Consider the following 25,388-nt stretch of genomic DNA (forward strand, 5'->3'; position numbering starts at 1 on the left):
AATTTCTGTTATCTAGGCTTTTTGGGAAAATATATATCTATAGTGTTTTGGAATTATAGGATGTGTGCTCATATTTTTTGATGGAAATATAGACTTAGATGAAGTTAATCTTCCAAGATTATTTCATAATTGTAAAGTGCTAGATATAATTCAGTGTATCTTTTCCATTTATAATATGTCTAGTAAACTCTGTATTACCAAAATCTCTTTTATGTTTTGGGTACTAGGGGATGAATATAGGAGTGCTTAACCACTGAGCCATGTCGCCACATCCCCAGTACTTTTTTTTTTTTAGAGATGGTCTCACTGAATTACTTAGGCCCTCGCTAAGTTGCTGAGGCTGTCTTTGAAATTGAAATCTTCCTGCCTCTGTCTCCTGAGCCACTAGGATTACTGATATGTACCACCATGCTTGGCTGGATTACACAAATCTCTGTCATGAGAAAGTAGATTGTGTACTTCTGCCTAAATATTCTAATTAAATATGATCCATTTAAAAATATGAGCCATTTTAAAATATGATCCATGATGAATTATATTCTTTTTTAAAAAATATTTATTTTTTAGTTGTAGGTGGACACAATATTTTTATGTGGTGCTGAGGATTGAACCCAGTGCCTCATGTGTGCTAGGTACTGAACTATAACCCCAACCCTGAATTATATTCTTGAACCATATTCCTTCCTTTTGAAAAAAAAAATTATTATTATTTTTTTTTTAGTTGTAGATGGACACAATACCTTTATTTTGTTTATTTATTTTTATGCGGTGCTGAGGATTGAACCCAGGGCCTCACACATGGAGGCAAGCGCTCTACTGCTGAGCCACAACCCCTCCCCCCTTTTAAAATTTTTATTTGTTTATCTGATTCTGGAGGAGTCATATCTAGGGCCTTAGCCTTGCTAGATTAGCACTGTACTACTGAGTTACATCCCTAGCCCTTTTTTATTTTATTTTGAGACAGGGTATCATTAAGTTGTCCAGATTGTCCTCAAACTTCCATTCCTCGTGTACTAGCCTTCTGAGTAGCTGGGATTATAGACTTGGCTCCTTTCAAATTTGGATTGAATTCTGTTGTATTTGGTTTTCAGGTTAATTTTTACAGTAGAAACATTTCTAAAAGTCCCCTCCCCCATTGTGCATCTACAAAGTCTCAGGTTTGAAGAAGACTCTGTTATCAGATTTTGGACTGCTTTTATCAAGGGACCTTTCTAACATAGGTTAGGAAAGGAAATTTCGCTTCTGAAGTTTGGTGGTTTTTTGTAGATACCTTGTGTAGATACCTTATTGCTGGTGGTGTGTGTCAAGACCATCTTTGTGGAAGCTTAGTGTTCCCCCACCAATTATTTTTAAAGTATTTTCTCAAATGCAGCTAAACATCATTAACTTTGGTTTCTTTATACATGTCACTTTCTATAAAATTTATTAAACTGAAGGTTTCAAATCTGAAGTTTGCTTTAGTAGTGTTACTAGACATAATTGCATGTGGAGTCTAGACCATACCTACTTCTAATAAAGGCTGTACCTAAAGTTCTTATGTGGTCTGCCATTGCTTCCAGTTTGCTGCTAGGGGAAGAGTTATAAGTAAAAAACTTTGTTTTTTTTTTCTCCAAATGTAGTAGTTGGGTTATTATAAATAGAGGCAGTGTTTATATGAAAGCAGCTATAAGTCCTACATTTTTTGAATAGGGGTCACTTAAGAGTTATATCAATAGAATTCTTCACTTTTAAAAAATGGTTACAAAAATGATGTAAAAGTTTCCCTAATACTTTAAGGGATTTTTCAAGTATGTGGTATCAATTGTGAGAAGAAAAAACATTTTTGGAGGGGGGGGGGATTTTTATTTTTTATTTTGCTAAGTTATTGAGGCTGTCCTCAAACTTGTAATCCTTCTGCCTCAGCCTCATGAATTGCTGGGGTTACAGGTTTGCACCACCCCAACTCACACTTGAACACTACCACACCTGGCACTTGAGAAAATTTTAAACTAACCCAATTCTTATCTGTTTCTTGGATTGATAATTTAAGAATGAGACTAGTAGCTTTGGAAATTGGTAGATAGTGTTTATTATCTGCATGTGATTATCAAACAGAATTGAATTTCTATAGCACGTAACATTTTAATTCTTCTTCGTAGATTTATTTTTTAAAAGTCACTTTTAAAACTCTGAAAACCTTAAGCATCATTTTATAATATGCTAGGGTAAGGAATCTTAAATATGAAGGAGGATATGTTATGACTTCCTCTATCTACTTAACTAAAAGAAAATAGAAATCTGTTGTGGAATCAGGTTGGGCATCAGCATCTAAATAACCTTGACCACTCTCAGTAGTGGAATTGGCTTGTTAGACCTTGACAAGGGTTTAGAGGTCAAGTTTTAGAGGAAAACTTGACCTCAGTTATTTATTCCTAGATTGTTGATCTTTTTTTTCTAGGGGTGTGTGTGTGCGTGTGTGTGTGTGTGTGTGTGTTTTGCCAAGGATTGAAGCCAAGGCCTTGCACATGCTAGGCGAGTGCTGTGTCACTAAGCTAGAACCCCAGCTCTTAAAGCATGTTTCTTCAGTTCCATCTACATCTTTGATATGTTCTGTATGTATTATGCTGAGGTATTCAAAGTGTTACTCTTTTTATAATGGTTTTTACCTTAGGGAAAAAACAGACTAAAAGTGGTTATTTGAAGGTAATGGTTGCAGTAGTTGTGTGGCAGTTTACAATGTTGAATTTGATGAAGTACCATCAATTAGTAAATCGATACCTCAGTAATAGGAAGATAATAAAGATTAGAATTTTAGAGTTGTTACTTTTCAAATCCAGTCATACGCAGTTGATTAAACCTAAGAATGTAGGTCTGTTAAAGAAAAGCTAATGTCCAGTTGGGAATGGTGGTACACACCTCTAATCCCAGTGTTTTAGGACGCTGAGACAAGGGGACAAGAGGATCACAAGTTCAAGCCAGCCTAGAGCCTAGGCAAGTTAGTTGCACCCTGTCTTAAAAAGAAAAGTACTTGGGATGTAGCCCACTGGTAGAGCCACCCCTGTATTCAGTCATGAGTGTGGGACACAGGAGCTGAAAAGAAAAGCGCATGTCTACCCAAGTATAGTAGTGGTGGCCTGTAATCCCAGCTACTCAGGAAGCTGAGGCAGGAGATTGCCAAGTTTGAGGCCCAGCCTCATTAGTTTAGCAAGATCTTGTCTCAAAGTAAAAATTGAAAGGGGCTGGAAAGTAGCTTAGTGGTAAAGTGCTCCTGGGTTCAATCCTTAGTACAAAAAAGGGTGTGGCAAGGAGGGTTCAGCTCAGTTTGGAGTACCCTGGATTTAATCCCTAGTACCCTCAATCCCCTTCATAATTAAGATTTTTGGAAATAGTTTTTGTTGTTGTTGTTGTTTTTGCTGACACTGGGGATTGAATCCAGGGTACTCTACTGATTTATACCCCCAATCCTTTTAATTTTGAGACAGAATCTTGATAAATTGCCCAGACTGGTCTTGAATTTATAATACTCCTGCTTTAGCCTCTGGGATAGCTGGAATTAAAAGTATGTGCCACCTTGCCTGGCTTTGGAAATAATTCATTAATTTTTAAAATTTTATTATTTTTAACACTGAGGATTGAACTTAGGGGTGCTTTACCACTGAGCTACATTCCCAATCCCCAGCCCTTTGTATTTTTTACTTTGAGGGTCTTTGCTAAGTTTGTGAGACCTATGAATTTGTGATATTTCTACCTCAGTCCCCCCAAGTCAATGCGAAATTACAGGTTTGGTCTACTGGGCTTGACTGGAATTAAATTTTTATAGATAGAACGGTATAAGAATAAATAATGTTACCATGCATGTGAGAATAAGAATTCATGAATAGAAAAACTATAATTTGATTTTTTTTTTGGTACCAGGAACTGAATCCAGGGACACTTAACCACTGAGTCACATTACCAGCGTCTTTTGTTTTTTATTTTGTGAGAGGGTCTCACTAAGTTGCTTAGAGCTTCACTAACGTTCAAAGGCTGGCTTTAAACTTGAAATATCCTATCTCTGACTCCAAACTCCTGGGATTACAGGCATGTGCCACCATACCTGTTGATAATTTGATATAAAAAGTCATTCTTTGAAGTTGAAAACATCAGTTTCTTGAATAATAAATACTATATTAAACATTTATTGATATCTTAATTTTTACTATTTGTGCCTTTATATTTTCCTGATCCTTAAAATTAAAAATTAATGCTTGTTCTCTTATGTAGTAGCTAAAAAAAATTAATAATGGCTTATTGTCTTATTATAGATATATTGTCTATATTTTATATATTTTCTTATGAATGGTACTTTGCAGTTGGTGTTTCAGTTCTTTATTGAGTTAGCAGGTTTAGGGGAGTAGGATTAAAATAGTGCCTGTATATGGAAAATTCATAAAGTTAGTTATGTGAATAATTTTGATTGTTGTATACATTAAATGGCTTTTTCTTTTCAATTGAAGACTTACATTGTGTTCATTGCATTAACAAGGAATTGAACTATTTGTTGAGATAAGTGATGAAAATTATTATGGCTCTTCTTTTAACAGGTGTTTGTTTGCTTATGGAAAGGTTGTAAAGTATATAACACTCCATCAACCAGTCAGAGTTGGTTACAGAGGCATATGCTGACACACAGTGGAGACAAACCTTTCAAGGTATGTATGTGAGGGTTTTTTCCTTTTGTTTGTTAAACTTCTACTTAAGATATTTCTTTCTCTCTCTCTCTCTCTCTCTCTCTCTTTTTGTATTGGGATTGAACCCAGAACCTCCAGCATGCTAGGCAAGCATTTTGTCATTAAAATAACACCCCCCCCCTAAGCTGACATGTTTCTTACTGGATATACTTTCCTCTTTCTAAAATTTTTTAAAAGAACTATTTGTTTTAATATTCATATAAGGTGCATAGGTTTGGAAAGTAGATGTAGATAATTTAATCCAAAATATTTAGTTTGAAGAACAGAAAAAAAGTTGCTATTAGGTGAGGGTCTTAAAAACAACTTGTGGATAGACTGATGACTTTAAGTTTTGTCCATCACTTGGCTTTGGTTGATACCTTGTGGTCTGGTTGTTTTCTCAGTGTTAGAGGTTTTAACATTATTAGCAAATAACATTGACTATTGTATGAAGTAAAGAAATTGTAGATCTTTAAGATATTCCTTTCAATTTTGAGATCACACTACTGAGCTTAATTATAGATCAGTTTGTCCAAATAGATGTGTCTGGGAAATTTTTTACAAAGAGAAAGCATTGCCAGGCATGGTGATGCATACCTGTAATCCCAGCAACTTGAGGCGGAGGCAGGATGATTGCAATTTGGAGCCAGGATGATTGCAATTTGGAGCCAGCCCAGGCAACTTAGTGAGATCCTCCACAATTTAACAAAACTCTGTCTCAAAATAGGAAATGAAAAAGAACTGAGGATACAGCTCAGTGGTAAAGTATCCTTGGGTATACTCCCTAGAACCAAAAAAAAAAAAAAAAAGGCTTTTTGGAAAAAATTGTTTTTCCATTTTATCTTCATTAAAAAATTAGACAAAATATTTTGGAAATAGACAAAATATTTGGAAAGCATATACCACAGAGATTAAAAGTTTGTGTTTAAAGAGGTTTAATAATTACTAAATCCATAATTTCTACTGGAATGTAAATACTGTGCCAGAAATTTCCCTTGGGTTTCATCAGAGAATGAGGTAATTCCTATGAAGTTGCTTTAAAAGATCACTTAATGTTTTTTGAAAAGGCAGTAATTAATAAGTTTTAAAAAATCACAAAAAATTTACAACCAGGTGTGGTGGCACGTGGATATAGCGTAGCTGTTCCAGGGAGTGAGGCAGGAAGATTGCTGAAAACCAGAAATATGACACCTGGTCTCTTAAGTAAATGTTTTTTTTTCTTTTAGATTTAGAAATCTTGTTTGTTTTTTTTTTTTTTTAATTCTTCATATCCTTTACCCCCTACATATATAACTACTTTTAGTAGTCTTGTGAACTCTTCTAGTATTATTCTACAAAACTACAACATAAATATGTAGTTTCATTCTCCTTCCTTTACACAAAATCTAGTAAGCATTATTTGTACCTTCTTTCTTTAATTATTTCTTTGGATCAGTATATATAGATACCTTTCAAAGATTAGAGTACAGAAATTTCTGCCATTGTTAACATCTTACATTGTGTGAATGTGTACCTTAGTTTTTGAATAGACTTAATCTTGGATCTGTCCACATAAATTCAGAATATTTTTTATTTTCTTTTAGCAGCTTCAAAATATTATATTCTATGGTTGTAAGTTTACTTAACCAAATTTCCATAGATACTTGGGTTGCTTTTAGTCTTACTATTAAAAATAGTGAACATATATAAAGATTTTTGTATATGTATAATTAAACATTTAGGAGAAATTCCTAAAAAATGAGTTGAGTAAGCATTGGTGATTTTTATAAATATTCCAGATTGCCTTCTCTGTAGGTTGTACCCTCTCCATTAGCAGTGGTAGAGCATTTGCCTTTTCTAAAGCCTTGTTAAGAGGGTGCTCTTAACCTTTTGGATTTTGTCAAACTAATAGGTGGAAAATTATGTCTTTATGTATAGTTGCAGTAGTGGGGACTAAACCCTAGGACTTTGCACATGGTAGACAAGTGGTCTACCACTGGGCTGCATTCCCAGTCTGAGTCCTAATCTTCTGTAACACCCTAATCTTCTGTAGTCATACTATAGATCTTGGTCCTGATGTTTATTAGAAATTCTACCTGGAACTGCACTCCTAACTTCCTGTCTAATATGTAGTTGGGTAATTCTGTGTTACTTGGTAAGCGTTTGTTGTACAGTGTATATTCAATAAATACGAGATTATTGTTGTTAAGAGTAAAAAAAAGATACTTTCTCACTTATATTTCCATATATTTTTAAGGTGTCCATTCTATAGGTGGTTGATTATGATATGTAGGTTAATTTTTAAACCTTGTACAAATGGGTAGTTTTCTAAATCCTCTTCTTAGAAGCTGTAGGAAAATTTTGATGGGAGAGGGGAAAAAAGCTTTTGTTAAACCATTATTCTGTGAATCAAGAGAAAAATTTTTTTAAAAAAATCTTTGGCTAACATTTATTGTACATATTAGTGGAATTCAGTGTAATATTTTAGTGCATGCATATAATGAGAATGCATCCTGATCAAATCTAGCCCTCTTCAATACCCTTCATAACAATCATTTAAATTAAAAAAAATAATTTTATGGATGTGTAAAAGTTAATAACACTCCTTCTGCTAGGCATTATGGAACTAAGATGAATAAGAAAAATAGGCCTCTACCATTCAGGGAACTTATTTTTTTTAGAGTTACATAGATTTAAATAAATGTAAATAATGAAATGTTTCAGATTTTTAATAGTGACTTATGAAATGTTCTTTGGGAACATGCATGGATTCTGAATCAGTTAAATTAATAGGGCTGGGAAAGAGTAATAAAAGGTGAATGGAAGTTGACTACAGAAAGAAGGCAATGAGGTGATATTTGAGGTGACTATCTTTGTTTATTTTGGGTGTTGTATACAGTGTCTAAAGTGTACTTAACATGTTTAGCAACTTAATGATTTGTTTCATATGTTTAACTACTACCCTAATGGGTATTCTCAGTAAAGCAAGTTTTCCTAATGTCTCTTTCTAGTCTATCCTTCTGTCCTCCATCTCTTCTCCCAGTCTGTTTTCTGATTTCTGTCATCCTGTCTTGATTGTATGAACTCTTGTGTCATTTTTCACTTACTAAATTATTTGATTGATCCAAATTGTTGTGTCATTTTAAAAAATAAATTTCATAGTGCAGATAAACCAGTTTATTCTCTTGCTGATGTTAATCAAGCTGCCCTGTAGACATTTAGACATTTCTCTACATATCTTATTTTTTCAGTGCTGGAGATTGAATCCATGGCTTTATGCATGCTAGGCAAGCACTCTACCACTGAATCACATCCTAGCCCTCTACTTGTCTTCTCATTGCGTACACATACTCATTCCTCTTGGCTGTGTAGTATTTTAGTACACTGAGCACTTTTAATTTTGGCCATCATGGTTCATGAGTAATAGCATTTCATTGTTGGCTTTAGTTTTTATTTCTCTTGTTGATAATGCTGTTGAGTACATTTACATGTGCTGTGTCTGTCGAATATCATATTTTGGGTGAAGGTTCTATTCATGTCTTGTCTATTTTATTATTGGGTGGTTTGTTTTTTATTATTCAGTTATAGAAATTATTCATATGTTTGGAAAAGAAACCCTTTGTCTGACATGTGTATTACTGATATCTTCTCCTAGTCTGTCTTTGGTTTTCATTTTTCCCTTTATATTTTGGTACTGGGGATTGAACCCAGGGGCGCTCTACTTCTTTTTATTTTGAGGCAGGTTCTAGCCTAACTCACTTGGCTAACCTCAAACTTTTGATCCTCCTGCCTTAGTCTCTCAAGTAGCTGGGATTACAAGGTGTGCACCACTGCACCTAGTCCCCTTTCCCTTTTTTAATGGAGTCTTGTGTCTCATGGTATGGAGGATACTTTAGGTATATATTGAAAACGTGTATGTACATAACAAAGCAAAAAAAGAATAAACTATTTAGGGGGTATCATGCAGTTTTATATATGTGATACTTGGTGGCAATTTGAAATATTTTAAAAACTAGAATTTATTACTATGGAGCTTGAACTATGATAAATTAAGTTGGTTGCAGAAAGTTTCTTGTTGATTATTCTAGTATTTGTTATGCACTGAGTGAGGTTAAATGGGTGACAGAAATAATCATGACAGCCAGGGCTTGAATGATACTACCTGGTGCTTTGCACTTTGCATAGATATCTTATTGCATTATATATCTTACTAATATTTATAATAGTTTTTTAATTATTGTTGTTCTCCTTTTAAGGATGAGGAAACAGACAAAAAGAGGTTAAATATTTTCTGTCATTGGCAATCAGTGACAGATTCGGGATTTTAGAGGCTGTGAGTCTCTGTTCTTAACCAATTATACTATAATTCTTCTTAGTTATAATGCAGAATAGCTCCTGTTCAATATTTATACACCTATTCTGTCCTTAGATTACTATCTATTATTATCTCCTAATATCTTTTAGACTGGCAGTTAAATAAATTTTTCTCTTTTAGGTGTAGTGGCACACATGCCTGTAATCCTAGCGACTTGGGAAGCTAAGGCAGGAGGATTGCAAGCCTGGGCAATTTTATCAAGACCCCTTTCTCAAAAGAAAAAGGTTGGGGATGTAGCTCAGTGGCAAAATGCTTGTTTAGCATGCAACAGGCTGCTCTGGGTTCAATCTCCAGTAGTTTCAAAAAAATGGGCTTTTCTTGGTGCTTTTTTTGGGGGAGGGGGCGCTTGAGGACTTATTTATGCATGTCTTAGGAAATCAGTTGTCTTTTTGTTGTTGAGTACCTTGTGAAATAATTGATTTAAAAAAAATCTCACTGAGGAATCTTTTTTTTTTTTTTTTTTTTTTTTTTTTTTTTTTGGTACCGGGGATTGAACTCAGGGGAACTCAACCAAGCCACATTCCCAGCCCTACTTTGTATTTGATTTAGTGACAGGGTCTCGCCGAGTTGCTTAGCTCCTCACTGTTGCGAAGGGTGGCTTTGAACTAATGATCCTCCTACCTTAGCCTCTTGTGCCACTGGGATTACAGGCATATGCCCCTGGCTTGCTGAGGAATTCTTAAACATGTGTATGGACTTACTGAAAACATTTTAAGTTGGTAATTCTTTAGTCACTTTTTAAATTGTTTTTGTGGTGCAAAACCATGGCCTTGTACCCTAGGTAGCACTCTATCATTTGAACTACAACCTCAACCTGTCAATTTTTTTTTAATTTAAAAAAATTTTTTAGTTGTTGATAGACCTTTATTTTATTTATTTATTTGCGGTGCTGAGAACCAAACCCAGTGCCTCACACATGCCAGGCAAGTGTGCTACTGCTGAGCCCTAACCCCATCCCCCTGTTAATTCTTTAAAATAAAACCTGAGAAAGGGAAAGAAAGTACTAATAGCATTCAACCTTGACTGGCTTTGACAGACATATGGAGTTCACACCAATGGGAACCTTTCCCCTCCCCTCCCCTTGACACTAGAGATTGAACCAAAGGGTGCTTAACTGCTGAGCTGTATCCCTAGTCCTTTCTTTTTATTTTGAGATAGGGTCTCACTAAGTTGCTTATGGGCTCCCTAAGTTGTTGACACTGGCTATAAACTTAACATACTCTTGCCTCAGCCTCCCAAGTCTTTGGGATTACAGGCATGCATTATTGTGTAGGAAAGCAACAAAGTTTTTTCCCCCTCCGTCCTTCCCTTCCTCTCGTACTAGGGATTAAATGCAGACATGCTTTATCACCGATCTACATCCCCAGCCCTTTTTATTTTTTATTTTGAGACAGGGTCTCACTAAATTGCTTGGGGCCTTGCTAAATTGCTGAGGCTGGCCTTAAACTTGCAATCTTCCTGCCTCAATCTCCCAAGTCTCTGGGATAATAAGCATGTGCCACTGCATCTGGCAACAAAGCTTTTCTTAATTCTTTTTTTTTTTTTAAAGAGAGAGAGAATTTTTTAATATTTATTTTTCAGTTTTCAGTGGATACAACATCTTTATTTTATTCTTATGTGGTGCCAGGCGAGCGCATTACCGCTTGAGCCACATTCCTAGCCCCAGCTTTTCTTAATTCTTGATAGTCTGTTTTTCTTTCACATGTCATGTGGAATTATGTATGTTATGAAAGTAATACTTCCTGCTATTAAAATTGATATTAAAAAGCATAAATAATAAATATAATTAATCTTTCATATAGAAAGCCATGGTTTATTCTTCAACATGTCTGTTGTTGACATGTTTGTCAATAAGTGAAGTCATTTTTTTTATATGGGGTCATTTTATACATGCATAGTCTACTTTTTCGGTCTTTACAGGCATCATTTTATGTTAGTAAACTTATTTAACTAATATTTTAAGATTGTGTAATATTCTCATGTGAGGATTTATCATATTTTATCTAACTAGTCCTTTCTTGGGTATTTTTAATTTTTTTTTTCCCAATGTAAAGAGCCATGTAGCTTGGGGTGGTAGAGCATACCTGTAATCCCAGTGATTTGGGAGTCTGAGGCAGGAGGATGGCAAGTTCAAGGCCAGCCTGGGAACTTAGGAAGACTCTGTCTCAAAATAAAAAGGGCTGGGGAAGTAGTTCAGTTGTAGAGTACTCCTGGGTTCAATACTCAGTATCATAAAAACCCAAAACAATGTAGTCAATGAATACATTTTTATAAACTTATCTTGAGAATTAACATAAATTTCTAGAATGCATTTTGCTAGGCCAAAGTTTGTGTGCATTTTTTTTCGCATAAGCTTGCTTTTGATAACTATTGCTACATTCTTCCTTCAGTTTATACTTTAACCTAAAGGGTTTAATTTAGTGCCTGTTTCTTAACCTTGCTGAAGCTGTTGGTATTACTGGTATTTTAAAATAAATATCTTTGCAGTTCTATTAGGCATTTTTTATTACTGGCAAGATTTGAATGTGTTTATATCTTTTGACCTTTTTTCCCCTTCTAAATTTCTTATTCATGTAGTTTGCTTTTATTTCATTAAGATAGTCTTTTTTTAAAAAAAATGTATATATATTTAGTTGTAGTTGGACACACTATCCACTATCTTTATTTTATTTATTTATTTTTGTGTGGTGCTGAGGATCCAACCCAGCGCCTTGCATGTGCTAGGTGAGCGCTCTACTGCTGAACTACAACCCCAGCCCCTAAGATAGAGTCTTGGTAGATTGGGGTACAACTCAGTGGTGGAGTGTTTTATTCAGCTTTTTTTTTTTTTTTTTTTTTTTTTGCTGCTGTGACGAAATGAACAATTTTAGAGGAGGAAGTTTATTTGGGGGCTTATGGTTTTAGAGGTCTATGTTTATAGATAGCTGACTCCTTTTCTTGGGTCCTGAAATGAGGCAGAACATCACTGTGGAAGAGTATGGTGGAGGAAGGTAGCTCAGGACATTATCAGGAAGCAGAGAGACTTCACTTGCCAGATATGAAATATATACTCCATGGGGCTGGGGTTGTGGCTCAGTGGTACAGCTCTTGCCAAGTATGTGTGAGGCACTGGGTTCGATCCTCAACACTACATTAAAACAAATAAAAATAATAGCAGATGGAGTAAAAATATTAAAAAACGGTCTACTCCAAAAGCATGTTCCCAATGACCTACCTCCTCTAGCCTCATCAAATCTGCCTTTAGTTACCACTCAGTTAATGCCTGTTTGGGGATAGGTGCAGTGATTGGGTTAAGGCTCACACAAGCCAATCATTTCACCTCGAAGCCTTCTTGCATTGTCTCACACATGAGCTTTTGGGGGGACACCTTACATCTAAACCACAGTAGCCAGGCCCTGAGTTGTTTTCCTGTAAACTATCCAACTACTGAGTTTGTTCCCGAAACTACCCTATTTCTTTACCTTGCTGAAGCTGAACAAACTCAGCTTCAGCAAGGTTAAGAAATAGGCACTAAATTAAACCCTTCATGTTAAAGTATAAACTGGAGGAGGAATTTAGCAATAGTTATCAAAAGCAAGCTTATGTGAAAGTCTCCCTATATTACCTAGACTGCCTTGAAGTCCTGGACTCAAGCCATTCCCTTTCCTCAGTTTTCTGAGTAGCAAACAGTAGGTACACATTACCACACCTGGTAGCTTTGACTTTTTTTTCCATTAGACTTTTCCCCCTCATTCTAATTTTTAAATATAGTTTTAATGTAAAATGATAATTAGGAAAATATATTGCTTTAATATAATATAAATATTTAGTTTTATATTTAAGACAATACAGTATAGCGTGTGAAGCCTCACACATGCTAGGCAAGAACTCTGCCACTTAATGACACCCACAATTTTAGTTTTAGGATGGAAATCATTTGGAACTCATTCATTTTTATGAAATAGGGGGAGGAAAAGGCATCATTTTTGCTCATTTTGAGATTGTTCCTGAATTTTTTATGCTGCTTTCCCATGTAGAACTCTCAAGTTCTCTGAACCCAGATTTACCAGATAGTGTTTTGCCGCTGTTCTGTGATTTGGAGTCCAGCGTGCCACACCTAACCCCTTTTCCACATTGCTGATTATCAAACCCAGGACTTGACATGCTAGACAAGTGTTCTACTACTGAGCCAGATCACAACCCTGCCCCCCCCCCCCCTTTAATTTCTTTTTCCATATTGGGGATTGAACTCACAACCTCATGCATGCTAGAACAAGTACTGTTCTACATCCCCATGAGCTACATCCCCAGTCCCACAGTGCTTTTATCTACATATCTGCCTGCCACTGAATATCCCTTCCATTTATTAACCTCTTAACCTATTTTGTCATCTGTTTTCTCTCATTTTCTGTCTCTCTGCCCTTTTCCCCTTCCTGTATTCTCTCATATAGATACAGTCAGACCAGTTCAGTCTTTTGGGGGAACTATTTGAGAGGAGCAGTATCCTGTCCCTTTTTCTCTAAATATGTATGTTTCCTAACAGTGACTTTCATGCATTCATTATATAACCTTAGTACAGTTATCAAAATCCAAAAATTTAACATTGATATTAGTTAGCTATTCAAATTTTAATAATTTCCCCAATAATGTCCTTAATAATATATTTTTTCTTAATTTAGGATCCAGTGCATGATCATGCATTGCATTTCGTTGTTGTTGTTGTTTCTTTGTGCTGGGAATTGAGCCTAGGGCCTCACCCACACTTAGTCTACCATGAAGCTATGATGCAATCCTGCATTTAGTTTTCATGGCTCTTAAAAAAAAAAAAAGAATAGATATATATTTTTAGTTGCAGATGGACATAATACATTTATTTATTTTTTTAAATTTTATTTTTATGTGGTGCAGAGGATTGAACCCAGTACCTCTCACATGCCAAGCAAGCACTCTAGCTCTGAGCAACCCTGGTCCTTTTATGGCTTCTTTAATCTTAAAGTTGCCTCAGTCTTTACTTATCTTCATGGCACGTTTTTGATGAATTTAAGCCATTTATTTGTATTATCTCTCAGTTTTGAGTTGTTTGGTGTTTTGGTAATGACTTGATTTAGATTTTAATTTATGTGTTTTTTTGAAAAAACAAAATTCTCACTGAATCATATCAAGATGACAGCTTGTGCCATCACAGATGAATTTATCTACCATTATTATTATTATTTTTTATCTACCATTATTTACCTACCATTATTTATACATTGTAAAGTTGTTAATTTGTATCTTTGTAATTTATAGTTTTATGGAGAGAGAATTTGAGTTTCTGTAACCTTACTTCCCATCAAAACTAGTTTTTGTATCCATCGACAATTGCCTGAATCAGTTACTGTGAGAATTACAAAACAAGTATTTTTCTAACTTCTGAATTTATTAGTTATTTGCTCTACTTGCAGAATGAGACTTTTGGGGGCGGGTAGACATTGGGGTTTGAACTCAGGGCTATGCAAGATAGGCAGGTGCTCAACCACTGGGATATTTTCCCAGCCCAGAACCAGGCTTGTTGCCTGCCTGCCTTTTTTGCCTCCATCTGTCTACAGAATGAACTCGTGTATTCTTATTTTATTCTTTGGGTTATAATAGATGATTTGTTATTTTGGTTGTCCTCTAACAGATAACTGTCTGTCTGTGAATGTATGTATGTATGTATTTTTCTGGTGCTGGGACTTGAACCCAGACAAGCACTGTACCACCAAGCAACATCCCTATCCCTCATATTTTTATATATTGAATTTGTCTCTCCTTGCACATGTGGCTTCTGGAGCAACTGTCCTTTAAGATTTAAGTAGGTAAGAGTCTCCATTGACGATTGACTAATATCAAAACCTAGTTGACTTGATATTGGAAGTAAATTTAAATCATGCATGTGTCATTTAGATTTAAATCTGATTTTAAGACCCCTAAACGTATTTGTCTTATGACTGATGTAGAAGGTTTATTTCACTTCAAATAATTGGGCGTGTAAGGTCATTATGAAATTTAAGTTTTGAAAAGTACTCTTAAAATGTAAATATAGTATCTTTGCCAAGGGTTTTAAGTATTTCTGGTAAAGTGTCAAGAGAATTCTTAGATAAAATTGATGCCCACCCCTCTTTTGTTCACTATATATGTACATACCTCTACTTTTTAAATGTACATTTAGAGTTTATGTTGCCATTTTGTTAAGTGCAGTGAAAATTTTAATTATTAAAGGGTCAGAAAACTTGAAAAATGTTTACAGTACTAGGATTTTGACTTTCTTTATTCTCTCTTAGTCATTTTCTTTTTCTTTCTTTCTTTCATACCAAGGATTGAATCCAAGGGCACTTGACAACTGAGCCACATCCTCAACCCCCCTCCTTGCCCCCCCCCCCCCCTTTTTTTTGGTTCTAGGGATTGAACCCAGGGCCTCATGTTTTCCAGGCAACTACTCTATCACTGAGCTACGTCCCCGGTCCATCTTCAGCCCTTTTTATTTTATTTTGAGATAGGATCTCACTAAGTTGCCTAGATCTTTACTGAGTTGCTAAGGCTAGCTTTGAACTTGCAATTCTTCTGCCTTAGCCTTCTGTGCTGCTGGGATTTCAAATGTGTGCCATTGTGCCCAGCAGGGATCTTGTTTTTATTAACTTACATGTCAGCACTCTCCTTTTCCATCCCTCTTCCCTCACTCCTAAATTTAGGCTACTACTTTCTAGTCTGCTTTGCTGGCCTCTGTTCTGTCAAGAGAGTGTTCTCTTAAACTTTTGAACCCTGATTGGTCTTATCCAATCCTTTGATTTTAATGCTATATATATTCTGATTATTCTGTAAGGTTTATCTCTAACTAGACTTAACTTTCTGTTTTGAATTACTGAATAGAAAATTCAGCTTGGATATCTAATAGAGCATTTCAAATTTGTTCAAAATCTTGAGGTTTTCCATTACAGACATTTTTGTTCTCTAGACTCAGTAAATGGTAAAAATCATCCATCCAGTTAATACCGTAGTTTTAAAAGTAACAGAATCCCTATTAGTAGCTGGTGTGGAAGGATTGGGTGATAACCTCCTTCTTCTCAACACCTTCACCCCAGATACTAGCGGATTTTGTCACTTTGATCTTTTGTACATTTTAAACATGACTACTACTTTTCAGTGTACTTTAGTTCATTTTTTTGAGTTTAATTAGTTATTCTATTTTACATGGCCTTGGAAACGCCAACTCACTACAAATTAAAATCCAAATCTCATTTGTGTACACACAATAATGGAACATATTTTTGGCATATTGTGTGGTATTTCAGTACAGGTATAATATGTAATGATCAGATCAGGGAAATTAGTTTATCTAGGAGTTTTTTTTTTTTTTTTTTTTTTTAAATATACTGAGAATTGACTCCAAAGGCATGTTACCAGAGCAACATTTTAAGATAGAGTTTCACCAAGTTGTTTAGGGCCTTGCTAAGTTGCTGAGGCTGGCCTTGAACTTGAGATCCTTCTGCCTCAGCTTCTGGAGACACTGGGATTATAGGTGTACAATATTGTTCCCAGGTCTGGCAATTTTTAAATATACTAAAATTATCTCTGGGTACGGTTGCATACCTGTAATTTCTGCGACTGGGGAGGCTGAGGCAGGAGTATCACAAGTTTAAGGCTACACTGGGTAACTTAGAGAGACCTGTCTCATAATTTAAAACAAGGTGGAGAGTTAACTCACTAGTTGACTATTTGCTTAGCATGCATTAAGCCCTGGGTTCAATTCTGAGTACTTGGGAAATTTTTATCCTTTCTTTGGGGATCAAAACACTCTCTTTTAGCTATTTTTAAATATACAATTTGTTGTCAACTATATAATTACCCTACTGTGATAGGATAACATTAGAATTTATTCCTCCTATCCAACTATACTCCTGTACCTGTTAACCATGTTCTTTCCATCTCTACACCATTTTCAGACTTTGGTAACCACTGTTCTACACTACATTTTTGTGAAATCAACGTTTTTAGTTTGTATAAATGACATCATGCAGTATTTGTCTTTCTTTGTCGCCTTTTACTTAATATGTCCTCCAGTTCTATCCATATTGCTGCAAATGATGTGATGCCCCTTTTTTTGTGGCAAGTAATATTCTGTTGTGTGTGTACAGCATATTTTCTTCATCTATTTATCTATTGTTGAACAACTAGGTTAATTCCATGTTTTGGCTATTGGGAATGGTACTGTAATGAACATAGAAACACATATTTCTTAAACAAGGTGATTTCCTTTCCTTTTGGAAAGGAAAAGGGATTGCTGGATCTATTTTTCTGTTTCTAGCTTTTTGAGAAATCTCTATTGGTACATATGGCTATACTGGTTTACATTCCCAATAATAGGAAATGAACCACCACCATGTACTAACTAAAGATTAAACTCAAGGGTGTTTTACTAATGAGCTACCTCCCCAGCCTTTTTTATTTTTGAGACAAGATCTTGCTAAATTGCTGAGGCTGGGGTTGAACTTGAGATCCTCTTGCCTCAGCCTCCCAAGTAGCTAGGATTACAGGTATAAACGGTAGGCTGATTTCCCTTTCTGCTGCATCTTTGTCAGCATTTGTCTTTTTTATTTTATTTTATAATTTTTGGGGGTCTTTTTGATAATAGCCCTTCTAGTTGGTGAGATTTTTTTTTTCTTTCCCCAGAGCTTGAGATGGAAATAGGGCCCTCTGCGTACTAGGCAGATCTACGTCCCCAGCCCCTCATTGTGGTTTTGATTTTCATTTCCCTGATGATTCGTGATGTTGAACATTTTTCCATATAAGTGTTGGCCATTTGTTTATCTTCTTTTGAGAAATGTGTTTTCAGTTCATTTGCCTGTTTTTAATTGGATTTTTTTTTTTTGGGGGGGCCTTTGGGTTGCTGAGTTCCATATATTTTCTGGCCTTTTTTTTTTTTTAAGTTGTTGATAGACCTTTATTTTATTTATTTATTTTTATGTGGTGCTGAGGATCGAACCCAGTGCCTCACACATGCTAGGCAAGTGCTCTACCACTGAGCCCACATCCCCAGCCCCTATATTCTGGGTATTAATCTCTTATTGGAGTTTGCAAATAATTGCTTATTTCCTGTAGGTTGTCTCTCCACTGTTGATTGTTTCTTTTGTTTTTCAGAAACTTTTAGTTTGATATAATTCCATTTGTCAGTTTTTGTTTTTGTTGCCTGTATTTTTGGGGTTATAGCCAAAAAAATGTTTGCCTAGAACAATGTCCTGAATCATCTGTCCTATGTTTTCTTCTAGTAATGTCATAGTTTTGGGTCTCACTTGATCTACTTTGATTTGATTTTTGTCTTAGTTGTTCCAACTCAGGTTAATTTTTGTGTATGATGAGAGGTAGGGTTGTAATTATTCAGAACATGCATATCCAGTCTTACCTGCATTTTATTGAAAGAGACTATTCTTTCACACATCTTGGTTCCTTTGTTGAAAATCAGGTGGTTGAAATAAATATGTGAGTTTATTTCTGGGTTTTCTAGTCTATTCCATTGGTCTGTATGTAATATGCTTATGCTACTACCATGCATGTTTTTAAGTCAGATATTGTAATGGTTTCAGCTTTTGTTCTTTTTGCTCAGATTACTTGGCTAGCGGGGTGGTAGAGCATGTCTGTAATTCCAGCTATCTAGGAGACTGAAACAGGAAGTTTGCGAGTTTGAGGCTAGCCTGGGTAATTCAGCAAGACCCTGTCTCAGAATAAAAAATAAAAAAAGTGTAGCTCAGTGATAGAGAGCTTGCCTAGCATGCGTGAAGCCCTGTGTTCAGTACCATAACAACAACAGAATTGCTGTAACTATTTAGGGTATTTTGTGATTATATATGAACTTTAGGAGTGTTTTTTCTATTTTTGAGGAAAGTAGCATTTTAATTTTGATAGGGATTGTATTGAATCTGTAGATCACTTTGGGCAATATGGACATTTTAATGTTTTTCTTTCCAGATTGACTATTTTGAGAGCTTCATAATCTAAAAAGGATTCTTAAAATAGACTACCTAACAGTCATGTCTTATCAAAAACATTGAGTAGCTGGGCATGTTGTTGTATGCCTGTAATTCTAGCTTCTTGGAAGGGTGACACAGGAGAATCTTGCAAGTTCAGGGCTAGCTTGGGAAGTTTAGTGAGACTCTGCCTCAAAATAAAAAATACAGATCTATTAATGTGGCTCAGTGGCAAAGTGCCCCTTGGTTCAATTCACATAACCAAAATGCAGGAAGTATTTCATAATAAACATGTACATTTTATAATTCATTGTAATAGTACCCTATTCCTCCCTCGCTTCCTCCTTTCTTTTCTTTCTTCCTTCTTCTCCCTTTTCTCTAACCCTCCCCCTTTTTTTTCCTTCCCCCTCCCTCCATCCCCTCTTCCCTCACTTTCCTTTTTTCAGGTACTAGGAATCAAACCTAGGGTATCCTGCATGGTAAGCAGGCAGTCTTCCACTGAGCTACATCTTCAATCTTATTTTCCATTTTTATTTTTTGCAGTGTTGGGTATTGAACTCGGGGCCTTATACATGTTAGGCATTGCACTGCTGCAGAGGTACAGCCTACCCCCATTAATTGCATTTATTATTTAATTTTTATTCATTATTTTTTGCAGTGGTGGGTTTTGAACTCAATTCCTTGTGCATGCTGGGCAAACACCCTACCACTGAGCCATACTCCCCAGCCCTAATGATAGTATTTCTTTTTTAATTGGTACATCATAATTATACAATAGGGGGATTCATTGCACCATATTTGTACATGCACATAATAGTTTGATTCTTTTTCTGTGTTCCTCCATCTCCTGATCCACCTACTGTGCTCTGCTGATCACTCTTCTATTATTGTTATTTTAATTAGTACATTATGATATTTTGTATATATACAGGATTCATTATGGTATATTTGAACATGGACATAGCATAATTTGATAAATTTTATTCTCCAGTATTTCCCTGTGCCTTCCCTTTCTCTCTACAATTCCTCCTCCTCCTCTACTCTGCTTCTGTTTTTCTGAGACTCCCCTCCCCACCTTTGTTTTTTCATATTCCTTTTTTAACCTCCCTTTCTCTGGCTTCCTCATATTGAGAGAAAATATATGACCTTTGACTTTCTGAGTCTGGCTGAGTTTACTTATTTAGCATGATGTTCTCCAAGTACATTGATTTACCTGCAAATGGCAAAATTTTATATTTTTTATGGCTGAGTAAAACTTCATTGTTTGTATACACCACATTTTTTTTTTTTATCTGTTCATCTGTTGATGGATACCTAGGCTGATTTCATAACTTAGCTTTGGGAATTGTGCTGCTATAAACATTGGCATGTATATAGCACTATAGTATGCTTATTTTAGATTTCTGGGATAAATACCGTGGAGTGGGATAGCTGGGTCATATGGTGGTTCTATTCCTAGTCTGTTAGGAATCTCCATAATGCTTTCCGGAATGGTTCTACTCATTTCCCTTCCCACCAACAATTTATAAGTATACCTTTTCTGCCACATCCTTGTCAGCAATTGTTGTTTGTATTCTTGATGATTGAGATTCTAACTGGAATGAGTTGAAATCTCTGTGTAGTTTTTATTTGCACTTCCCTGATTACCAAAGATATTGAATATTTTTTCATGTTGACCATTTGTATTTCTTCTTTTGAGAAATACTATTTAGATCTTTTACCCATTTATTGATTGTGTTATTAGAATTTTTGGTGTTAGTAGTGTTTCAAAAAGGAAAAGATCTTGTGTTTGTTTATGCATGTGTGTGCAATTATTATTGCTGTTATTAGTGTTTGGATTGAATGCAGGGTCCTTTTTTTAAAATATATTTTTTAGTTCTAGATGGACACCAATACCTTTATTTTATTTATTTTTATATGGTGCTAAGGATCAAATCCCGTGCTTCATGCTAGGCAAGCAGTCTCCCCCTGAGCTACAACCTCATCCCTGAATGCAGGGTCGTGTGTGTGTATAATCATTAATCTATGTCTCTTTAGTTCTTATTTCAAAGTTTTATTAGTTTGGTTATGTGAATTATGGCTATACTGTTAAACTGCAACAAATCATCAAAGTATAGGACACTGAGTAGGGCAATGTGTTTCTTGGCTGATGTTTGTATAAAACTTCACCTGTGTATCTGTTTATTCTTATAATCTATGAGCTTGGGATATCTTTACATTTTTTTGGTGTGCTCCTTCATTTTTTTTTTTCCGTGTCATAGTTTTCATTATGGAGGTCTTTTACTTCTTTGATTAAATTTATTCCTAGGTATCTAATTTTTTCATAGCTACTGTAACTGAAATTGCTTTCTTAATTTCCTGTTTGAGCCAGTTAAGTATTGAAATATGGAAATGCTACTGGCTTTTGTATGTTGGTCTTATGTCCTACAACTTAATTCATTTAATTCATTTGTCAGTTTTAATAGTTCTGTTGTTTTTGCTGTTGAGTTTTTAGGTTTTTGAAGAGGCATTGTTTTAACTTCTCTTTTCCAATTTGAATGCTCTTTATTTCCTTTTCTTGCCTAATTGCTCTGGCTAGGAAAATCCAAATTTCTTTCCATTATGTATGATTCATAAATGATCTTCTTATTTAATATTTACCTGCTTCTCTAGTCTTAGTCCCTCATTATCCCCTCATAGAAAATTGTGTTCTAGCCATACCACATTATTTATAGTTTTCATATGAATCATATTTTATTGTCATTTTGCTTTTATAGGCTGTGCTTTATACCTGTTTTAAAAGCTTTATTTCAGAATAATTTTTTATTAATTTTTTTTGTTGTTGTTGTAGATGGACACAGTACCTTTATTTTATTTATTTTTATGTGGTGCTGAAGATTGAACCCAGTGCCTCACATGTGCTGGGCAAATGCTCTGCCACTGAGACACAACCCCAGCCCCAGACCAATATTTTTATTCATAGAAAAGTTGCAAACAGGATCGCAAGTTCAGAGCCAGTTACAGCAACTTAATGAGGCCCTAAGCAACTTAGGGAGACACTGTCTCAAAGGAAAAAATAAAAGGGCTGGGAATGTGGCTCAGTGGTTAAGTGCCCATGAGTTCAATTCTTGGTACCCCCCAAAAAAGAAAAGTTGCAAAGATAGAATTCCTGTTTACTCATCACATTTGTTTCCTGTAATGTTATCTTGTAATGCTATAGTATATTTGTCTAAAACCAACATTTCTACCTGGAGTATTTATTTTCCTTCAGACTTACCTGCTAATAATACCACATCTTTTGAATCCATTACTTTCTGCTCTGTTCCAGTATCCCATAGTAAAACATCATAGCACTTTCAGGAATATAATTTTGAATAAAACAGTGTTCATAATAACAAAAATGGTCTTAGTATTACTTTGTAATAAATTTTTGAAAAAAGTCCAGTAATTTCATGTTTCAAATTTTAAAACAGTTGCTTGACTTCTGTGGTAACAACATATGTAGGATGTTTTGACGGATTTAGGAGATAAAACATTTAAAATAGTCAATGTCTAACAACTTTTTTTCTTAATGGTTGAAACAGGTTGCTTTTTCATTAGAACACCAGGTGTTGTAGCTTGAATTATGGGCATTTTTATATGTGTGAAAGAAAATGTAAGATGAATATTTGAACACTAAAACTATATTCACTATCATGAAATGGTTATGTAAAGCAGAGTGAAGCTACTGAGGTCATTTGAAGCTACAGATTTGTCACTCTCCTCACATCTTAGAGGATATACGCTAATAAGTAGAATGTTGATAGATGACACCTAAAATTATTTTCTTTTTTTAGGAAGGGAGTTTGTATTTAAATTCCATTATATATTTTAAATTTTATAAAAGCAGTTTTTCTTTCATTTTTAAATTATACTTTTCTGCTTTTTCCTTTAGATTTGTGATTGATCAAAATGAAAGAAAAAACAATTCTCTATTAGCATTTTAAATACTGATTCCATTTTCAGAGTGTCAAATCATTGTTCATTAAAATATACCCTTGAGATTTACTCTTCTAGTTCTAGATGCTATCAGGGCCTGTTCTTTGTAGTCCAGGACAAAATGACTGTATAAGCTTTCTGGGATGCTACACAGATAATTGTGGGTAAAGCCACCATCTCTGAATTAAAATATAGGCTTGAATCTGAACCTTTACTGTCTTCTCTTCCTTAATCTGTAGGCAAGTAATTGTTCTAATATTTAAAATGTGGAGTTTTTCAGTAGGTTTGTTGTTATACCAGTACTGAACTGAAACCAAGGACAAAAAAAATTTTTTTAATGGTGTATTCCCAGAATTATTAGATTCAGCAGACAGATATTTGTTTTATTTATTTTTCCAATACTTAGGATTGAATGAAGTGGTGGTGGGGCTGGGGATGTGGCTCAAACGGTAGCGCGCTTGCCTGGCATGTGTGCGGCCCGGGTTCGATCCTCAGCACCACATACAAACAAAGATGTTGTGTCCGCCGAAAAACTAAGAAATAAATATTTTTTTTTTAAAAAAAAGAAGTAGTGGTGCTCTACTACCTGCCTGTACCCCTAGCTCTTTTTATTTTATTTTGATAATAGGTCAAACTAAAGTTGCTGAGCCTAGCCTCAAATTTATGATCATCCTGCCTCAGCCTCCCAGTCACTGGAATTATAGGCATGTGCCATCATGCCAGTGTATGATTTTAGAGTAGAAGATAGGTTAGAGATGGTATCTTCTGAACTTTCGAAGTAAGGAAAAAAAAATCATTGCTTGGCTTATTCTATGGTAATATTGCCTAATAGAAATATATATATATATATAACACATTTTAAAAATTTCCAGTGTCACTGGAAATAGTTTAAAGAGAAAAGTGAAACTGGGTTTGATGGCATAAACCTGTCAAATGCCAGAAAATTGGGAGCCTGAGGCAGGAGCATCACTAGTTTGAGGCTGGACTGGGCAGTTTAGCTACAACCTGCCTTAAAATAAAGAATTTGAAAAAGGGCTTGATGTGTATGTTGGTGGTAGAGCACTTGACTGTCATGCTGAGGACCTAGGTACCCCCCCCCCCCAAAAAAAAAAAAAAAAGCAAAAGTAAATTTAAATGTCTTTGACTTAAACACAAAACACAATATTTCAGAATGTTATCCATATGCAAACATAAATGAAATGTACTTTTTGAGAGGGATACTAACACTTCCAAATCTGGTGTGTATTCTACACTTATAGCACTTCTCAAATAAGACTAGCCACAGGGTGGTGTGGTGGCACACACCTGTAGTCACAGCTACCTGGGAGGCTGAAGCACATTACAAGTCAGGAATTTGAGGCCAGCCTGCGCAACATAATGAGAAAGAGAGACCCCATTTTATTTTAGGGGGGGGGTACTTTTTAAATGTTCGATAAGTATATGTCAATCATGGTTAAATGAACAGTGGGAAATTAATTCATTAGGGCCATTTATACTTAAAACTTTGTCAATTCAAATGTTAAACAATTTAACTTTCTTTGAATTTCACATTATTTCCAATTGAAGTATACAAACCCAAGTTGTTCCAAATAGACTTAAAATTTTACAGTAACTAAGCTAAAAATCAGATTTTAAGTAAAAACTAAATTGGTCATAGCTAAGTTCTGTGGAACACACTTGAAATCTCAGCCACTTTGGAGTCTGAGGTAGGAAGATCTCAAGTTGAGACCACATCATATGGGCAACTTTAGCAAGACCTTGTCTCAGAAAAATAGGCTATGGATACTATTCAGTGTTAGAACACCCCAGGGTCAATCTTTGGTATTACATTAAAAAAAGAGAGAAATCATTCCCCAAATGCGGTTCAGAATCATGAGATACCATCTCATACTCACTAAAACATTGTTATTCAAAAAAAAGGTAAAATAACAAGTGTTGCCAAGGATGTGGAATTAGTAGTTATACCACGTTTTGAGGACTCTAAGTATTCTACTGAAGTGTACAGTTTAAAATGGCACACTTTAAAATTGTTATTTAAAATTCAAATTTAAATGTATGTTTAAATTTAACTTTACATAATGTTATTCCAAATGTTACATTAGTATTAAAATAAAGTTATAATTAAATTTAAGTAATATAATTTTAAATTATTAAATATTTATGGTACTGGGATTGAACCAGGACCTCTTGCTTGGTAGACAAGTGGTCTACCATTAAGCCACATTGCCATGCATGTAGTTTAAAATATATTATTATTTTTGTTTATTTTATTATTATTATTATTTTTTATAGTGTTGGGTTTTGAACCCAAGGCCCTGTGCATCCTACGGGAAGTGTTCTAACTAAACTAAAATCCATATTCAACTTAAAATTTAAAGTCATATGTTGCTTAAATTTTAAATATGTACTTTAAAATTGTATACTTTGAGA

The 25,388-nt window shown here is 35.0% G+C and overlaps 1 protein-coding gene across 4 annotated transcripts in view; it reads left to right on the top strand.

The window, feature by feature from the left end:
- Positions 1-25,388, top strand: part of AEBP2 (AE binding protein 2) — a 214,627-nt gene that overhangs the window by 26,837 nt on the left and 162,402 nt on the right. For 3 of the 4 annotated variants that reach the window (XM_081311501.1, XM_081311502.1, XM_081311503.1), the window contains exon 3: positions 4,563-4,670. The exons of the other annotated variant lie outside the window; for it this stretch is intronic. In XM_081311501.1, the coding sequence (XP_081167627.1) occupies positions 4,563-4,670 (108 nt within the window). The remainder of the gene's footprint in view (positions 1-4,562; positions 4,671-25,388) is intronic. 4 annotated transcript variants of the gene reach the window in all.

This window comes from Spermophilus citellus, assembly GCF_964194105.1.
Source record: "Spermophilus citellus genome assembly, chromosome: 10".
NCBI lineage: Eukaryota > Metazoa > Chordata > Mammalia > Rodentia > Sciuridae > Spermophilus > Spermophilus citellus.